Raw genomic sequence first — 7,388 nt, 5'->3', positions numbered from 1 at the left:
GATTGGCACTGGCAGCTGCTGCAGCCAAAGCCCCAGTAGCCGCTGCCTGACTTAGGCCTAAACCTAACGTATTGAGATTATATCCATAGCTGGCTAACGTGTTAAGTGCAGAGGTGATGGCAACCAGGTCATTGCCCGTGAAGCCAGATAAAACTGCTGGAAAGGCTGCAACTCCAGCAAGGTTTGCGTGTCCTAATAGCCCTGCAGCAGCCGCAGCTGTTGGCAATACTTCAGCAGTGTTTGCATAAGGAGATCCGGTTGGATTGGAATTGGCCACTGGACCTGTGACATTAGCATAACTGATATTGAGACAGCTTCCACTCTGTGGATCCTCTTGTATCTTCTGGATGATAAGTTCAACAGCTTTTCGGTTTTGTTCAGGTTCTCCGCTTACAGTGACAACCCTCTCTTGCAAGTTGATCCCATCAGGTTTCTGGGAAAGCTGTACCCAAGCCCCTGACTGCTCCATTATAGCCTTGACTGTAGCACCTCCCTTCCCTATTATCAGACCTGCTGTGCTGTTGGGAACTATAATCTTTACCTGTAATTAAACAAAAAAATATGAATAATACTACTGCTTTGCACATTCAACATACTTAATATAGTTTGCTACCTGAAACAGGCAGAAGAACTGAAGCAGACATAAGACAGAATTAGGAAACAAGTCATGTTCAACAAGTTTTTACATATATTCTGAGATAAGGTAGAATGGATTCTGAAAGAATTTTGGCATCACAGAAAAGGAAAACCCTTTAACTATTGAGTGAAATATTTAGACAAATCAACATATTATTAGGAAAATATTGACATTTCCCCCATCTTCTCATTTGCAGTATCCTTCCTTCATATTTGAGTTGATCAAACAACATCTGTGATGGCATCTGCTTCAAATATACCTTTGGTAATATATACATATATTAAATAAAACAGACAAGAATATACATTCTAAATCTGACTATTCAAATAAATAGCTTAAAAAACCCCTAAAGACTTTAATTGGCAAAGCAAGGCATCCATGTGGGGAAAGTGGCAGGACAATTCCTCTAATCTAGTAAATCTCTCTCTCTCTCTCTCTCTCTCTCTCTCTCTCTCTCTCTCTCTCTCTCACACACACACACACACACACACACACACACACACATATATATATATATATATATATATATATATATATATTTGCTTTCGTAGATTTTCACGGGTATAGGAATGCAGGTTTTGGTGTCCTCGGGTCATGTTCATGTCTACATTCTGGAGAGTAAAATAGTATGCATTTTGCAATAAAATGTATCACTCGTCTGAGGAAAAATTCATGAGTCTGTTTGAAGAAAAAATAGTGAATTATGTAATTTCTCATGTTTTATTACGGTTGCAGGAATATTTTTATACGGGTTCAACCAATGAACTTTTTACTCCCAGAACTGAAGTTGTTTCCAGTGACAGAATTTCACTGATTTCAGTATTTCACTTCAGTAACAAGTATCTAAAACACACATTTTATGTACATTTGCTTGGAAGTAAGTCGCATTCAACACAGTGGGGATTTACTTCTGTATAAATCTGCAGAGGATTGAGCTGCAAATGTCATACATTTTTTTAATTCAGCAAGGGATTTAGATACTTGGCTGGATCCAGCGTACCTTCCTGCAAAAGAGGAGTTTCCTCCATTGCCGAAAGGTTTTTCCTTCAAGAGAGGAAGCTTCTCTGGGTTCAAACTGCTACTTTTAATTGATTATTTCTGACTGGCTGAATAAAACATAGCAATTTTAAAAATATCACTTTCTACTATTTTCTACACAACACACTATATACTCATACATGGCCACTATCTTAAGTTATTGCATCTCAGACTGATTAATAACAATGAGCAACTACTAAATATGTAAATAAAGTTATTTTAATAATAGCCACTACAGTCACTCATAAATAATAATCTATGACATTGCAATCCTACAAATGTCGACTCAGAAGCCCCACTGTGTTCCCAGATAAATTACAGTACTGAACCCTATATTAACCATGGCCAACTTGTTTCAAACGGATTTAGCCACAACCTAATTGGATTAGGAATACAAATATTTCCATTATGAAGCTGGTTATTCAGCTTATTTTTTTGATAATTCTTGCTCTGTTCTATAACCTCATTCTATGGATTTCTCTCCATCATTGCAAATATGAGACTATTTTTTCCCACAGTAATCTACTACTGTCACACTTATAAATGGCTTATACTTTGCAATTTACCACACTGGAATGCCCCCATCCACCTTAAATTAACTTGAAGCAGCAGTTTCTAGATTAAAACAAAATAAAATATCCAAATGATCTGAGCATGAATAAAAATGCCAGATGTCAAGCTTAGCAAATATTGACAATATAAGGATATATACTCCATCCAGACACAATTATCTACACCCATCTATTGATTTCTGTATGCGGATCAGGTTTCCTACTTTCAGAAAAGCTGACTAAAACTTCACATATTCCGTGAACAGCAGTGCACATCCAACACAACTATTCACAAATGTGCCCCTACTATGTGCACGAAAACTAAAGCTCCTTTTGGAGCTTTAGGAGAGAAAGCGTTTCGCCCGAGAATTAAGAATTATTGGTGGTAAAAGGTTTTCACATGAAAGCTGGAGTTAGCTTGTTTTCTGCTTCTCCAGAGGGCAGGACCAGAAGCAAAGGCTTCAAATTACAAGAAAAGTGTTTTTGACTAAATATTATGAAGAACCTTTTGATGGTAAGAGCTGCTCAACATTGTAACTCACTACCTCAAAAGGTGGTGGACTCTCCTTCATTGGAAAGGCACACTGGCGGGTCCTGGCCCACTGTTTGAGAAATATTTTTTTTACATGAAGAACTTTCAGCCCAAGTGCCTAGAAGGTGCCTGGTGCCAAGAAGGCTGGACGCCTCCGCAAGCTGTTGGGCATGAGAGGTAGAGCAGGAAAATTCCCTGTACTGATTGGTGCATTTCTACGGTGGTGAAAGTGAGTGGGCAGGACTCGATCCCAATTTAAGGGACAATCTGCCTTCCCTCCAGCCTCTCCATTTGCAGCAGCACCCTCCCTGTCTCCCAGTGTGCTTCGGGGTCACCACTAGGGGGCCACGTAGGAACTTTTCCCAATCTGCATTTGGGATCACAGATTGGGTTTGTGCCTACTTCACACTGAATAGCAGGACAGAGTGCTAGATGGTATTATTATTATTATTATTATTATTATTATTATTATTAAAGTTATAAACCGCCTTATACCCGGAGATCTCAGGGTGTTGTTTAAATAGATTAATCTTCTTGATTTGATCACTTTTGGCAGTTCAGGTGCAGGAAAAGAAATAGTTTGGTTTAGCCTGGTGATGCCCTTTGGGCACCTTTCAGGTGACGGGTCGGCTCTGAGGCCTACTTCTGGGACTCCACGATTCAGTGGGTGAGATAGGGGCCTCCTTTGAGGCCAAACTCTCTCATCGACCTGGGGTTCTGCGTTCCAGGGGGCTGGAGATGAGATAAGGCCTCCCTTCTCACCTTCAGGGTGTAGCCGGGAATTGGGGCAGGCTAGGAAGCCGTGCCTCAATTCCTTAGGCAAGGGCGGGTTGCCCAATGGCTACAGTTCTACAGCTAAGTTAGTTCCCCCTCTGCTGATTTCAATTTAAGATCTAAATAAAAGTAGCTCAGTTCAACCCCACCTTATGTGTCTGCCTCTTTATTTGCCTATCAGGGCACAATGTCACCACTGCCAGTTTTCTTGCTTAAAACGTTTGCATAAACCCCCCAAAGCTCTAGACTTTGAAGTGATATAAACATGTAATTAAAGAAAGAAAAATACTTTCTCTAGACAACCTCTATAGCTTGTCTTTATTTTTTAGTAACCTTGAAAAGAAGAGGCTATTGAGCCTGCACAATATATCTATATCTATATGTGTATAAGTGCACATACATCATTTCCTAATATGCATTGCACATTATGCACATTTGTCCTATCCTTCCTGGTATAATAAACATGCTTTGAATAGAGAAGAGGAAAACCTACGTCGATGCATACTTTTAATACCATTCCAATTTTTCATTTGTTTTTATTTTGTAGTCTAAAAGTATTATGTACTTCACACATTAATGTTTCATAGAGTTCAAATTACATTTGCAGGAACAATTGATGTATTCTGAATAGCTTCATTTATGTGTTTCAATTCTGTCTAATAATAAATGTGATTGTCTGCTCACTGAATTATACAATATACAATCCAATATACAAAATGGATACACATATTTTGGGTTACAAAACATCAATAGGAAGGTATAGAAGATCTCAATATATCTTCAAACAAGGTAGCAATCCTAGAAATTGAAATTAATAAAAGACACAGATAGGATTGTGCTGGAAATCATTAAACAGTAAGTTTTGGCAAATGTAGATAAATCTGTGTAGATTTAATGGCATTCTATCTAATAATATTCAATTAGTTCACTTCTTTAAATTCCTAGAACACTTTTAGAAAACTGGATTGAATTTCCACCTACCCAAGTACGTGTACAGTGTGTGTGTTTGTGTGTGCTTTTGCTCTTATCTCTCAAAGTAGTAGAGACAGGTTTGGTGGAGAAGTTGGCTAGACCAGGCCTCAATTCCAGGTCTCACGAGGTCAGACAAATGGGCTTGAGACATGGTGTAAGTAAACAACCTCACTGCCCCTGGGCAGTATCTGTGGTGAGCTATGGTAGACATCCTACTTCAGGCTTTGCAGAATAAGCTGATTGTCCATGGGGATGGGAAATTGACATTTTTTTTGCTTCTCATTCTCCGATTGAAAGAGGAATTGTTTTGGGGTACTATGCACCACCAGATACGGCGGTACATGTTTCAGGTTTGGTTAATTTCGCTTCATTTCTGAAAGATAACTGGGTGACAATTGGCAGGTTCTGTGCAGGTGCACGAGAGAGAAGAATGTAAATCAAATGGGTGAGAATTTCTGATGCAACCTGAATGGAGAAGAGTGGGGTATTTAAAACAGCATGTCAAAGTTCACAAGCTCAATGTGACCCGGGAGAGGGGGCACAATTGGAAAAAGTGGACTCACTGACCTTCCTCCAACCCTTCTAAATGTATCAGTGGTAATAATAGCGTTATGAAAATACTTAGGAAATGGTAATGATAATGCCTGCAGAACCTCTTCAGGAGACCTTTAATGTGGACTACTAAGCCAATATTTGGAGCCACAGTTGAGTCACCCAGTCAAGGTAGTTACCGAGTCACATTGGTAGCTGGGATAACTAGACTGAGGACCAACAGGCTGGCGGCTATATAAATTGCACATTAGCATTTGTAATTGATAAAGATTATAATGCTATTTGAATCCATATTTGGGACTCATGGGTAGGATTCAACATTCTGTTATATATTTTACACCCCAAAGACTTATACTAATAGTATTTAATTAAACTTTCCCTAGGCAACAGACTGTTACTCTGAGACCCATCATCTCCTGCAGCCACTATCCGAATGAATGCTTCAGCAGAAGCTTTTCCATCAAAAACTAAGGAAGAATTAATAGAAAATGATCTCATATCACATGACTTCCTTGGACACAAGCTGAATCTTTAGAGAGCTCAATCCATTAGCTTTATAGCTGCTGTGTGGCACCAGTGGCACAAAGTATTTCTAAAAGATATGCTCTAGTTCAACCAAAAGTAATTGAGTTGAATAGAGAGATTACAGTGTAGAATTATATGGCCTATGTTTATCCAAGAAGATGATTTAAAATGGTACTTATTGGCTATTAAAACCTGTTGCTCTATGACTAAGGCTAAGGGGGATATAAAATCTTTCAAAACACTGATTTTATTTTTATTTTTGTTTAAATACATCCTGATCATCTCAGAACATGTAGAGGAGCAAATAGCCTGATTTATTCATATATGTCTAAGTCTACATATGGATAACATTTTAGAAATTTAAAATATTGCTACCTAAAATGATACAAAAATTAAGTTACAGTGGTACTTAGGCTGGTGATCTTTGAATAAATACACAGTTCCTATTGCCTTCGTCTGGAAAGGCACAAAATGAATATTTCTGGTTTTCACTGATTAATGTTGAAGTCTTTATACCTGGAAGAAAATTCAAGATTATATTATATAATGTTAATATGAAATTAATAGCAAATAATTTGGCTGTACATTTGGTTGTTGTGTAGAAAAGATGCATAACTGCTTCAGATATTTGAAAATAGAAGGTAGACTATGCAGCTTCTAGAAGCATAGTATGTCTAGAAAATATTGATTCAGACTCAGAGACTTGCTTGTGAATAAATTAAGCTCTTTCCCCATGTTACATTGAACCCATGGAGAGAGAAGGAAGATTGCAGACATCAGGGGCGGCAGCTAGTAAACTATGGTTAACAGCATTGGTACAAGCCAATATTAAGCCATGGTGTGAAGCTGGTTTAAGAATGACTTCCTGGTTTGTTTGCTCACATGTGTTAAGAAGCATACTGAAAAGGCTTGTTCATATCTTAGGATATTAAACCACCTTAAAAGATTATTTTAAAACCACGTTAAAAGATTATGGAAGCACAATAGAACCCTACAGATCACTAAGAACCTGTAGCCCCAAACTCACCTTAAAAGATTCTTTTGGTTTAATCCAATGTTTTGTGACTTGAAGGAGCCTCACACAATGGATATTTCCTTCTCCCTCCTGCCCTAAGCTTCTTTGTACCCCTGAAAAACTTATCCAGAAGACACTGCTTTGCCTTTTAGAACAGTGGTTCCAAATTGGTGGTCCATAGTCCATGGACCCCAGGAGATCTGTGTAACCCACCCAGGGGTCCATGGTGCCATTCATATCACAAAAACTACCATAGAGAACCACAGCGTTAAGAGTTTTGTGTCAGTTGATCAGATTGTATTTTCATTGCATCTTTATAACATCAGAGAATGATGCATTTAGCATATTAATAGACATACGGTATATCTTATTTTCCTCTTTCTTATTTTCCTCTGGTTAAGGCAAGAAACTATTTGAACATGTAAATTCTGAGTCACTGAGTTACTAGTACTATCTTTTTCCTAATATGTAATATGTTTTTATCTTTTAAATTATTCTAATCTTTGTTTAAGTTGTTGTTCATGTGCTTATAATCAGAATTCTCATCCTACATCTACAAAATGAACTTGAACCCCCTTGAGAAATTACACAATGTTTCTATGGTTTCCACATCCTCTGTTTTAAAATTAGCAGCAAGTTTGGTCAATACTGATTTCTTCAAATGAATCATCTAGAAAATGAAGAAATTTGGTTAACAATTATGTATTCTAAACTGATGAAGGATTTTTATGACTAGTTCTACAAAGAGAATTCCATGCACCCTTAGTTTGGGTGACTATTAAGCTTTTCAAA

At 37.8% G+C, this 7,388-nt stretch overlaps 1 protein-coding gene across 6 annotated transcripts in view; it reads right to left on the bottom strand.

The window, feature by feature from the left end:
* The window catches only part of NOVA1 (NOVA alternative splicing regulator 1), a 147,345-nt gene that overhangs the window by 2,551 nt on the left and 137,406 nt on the right, over positions 1 to 7,388 (bottom strand). For all 6 annotated transcript variants that reach the window (XM_028721617.2, XM_028721615.2, XM_028721614.2 and 3 more), the window contains one exon: positions 1 to 541. This exon is cut by the window's left edge and continues 2,551 nt beyond it. In XM_028721617.2, the coding sequence (XP_028577450.1) occupies positions 1 to 541 (541 nt within the window). The remainder of the gene's footprint in view (positions 542 to 7,388) is intronic.

The sequence above is a fragment of the Podarcis muralis genome, chromosome 1 (assembly GCF_964188315.1).
Source record: "Podarcis muralis chromosome 1, rPodMur119.hap1.1, whole genome shotgun sequence".
Classification (NCBI taxonomy): Eukaryota; Metazoa; Chordata; class Lepidosauria; order Squamata; family Lacertidae; genus Podarcis; species Podarcis muralis.
This window is presented reverse-complemented; position numbering and strand designations above follow the sequence as displayed.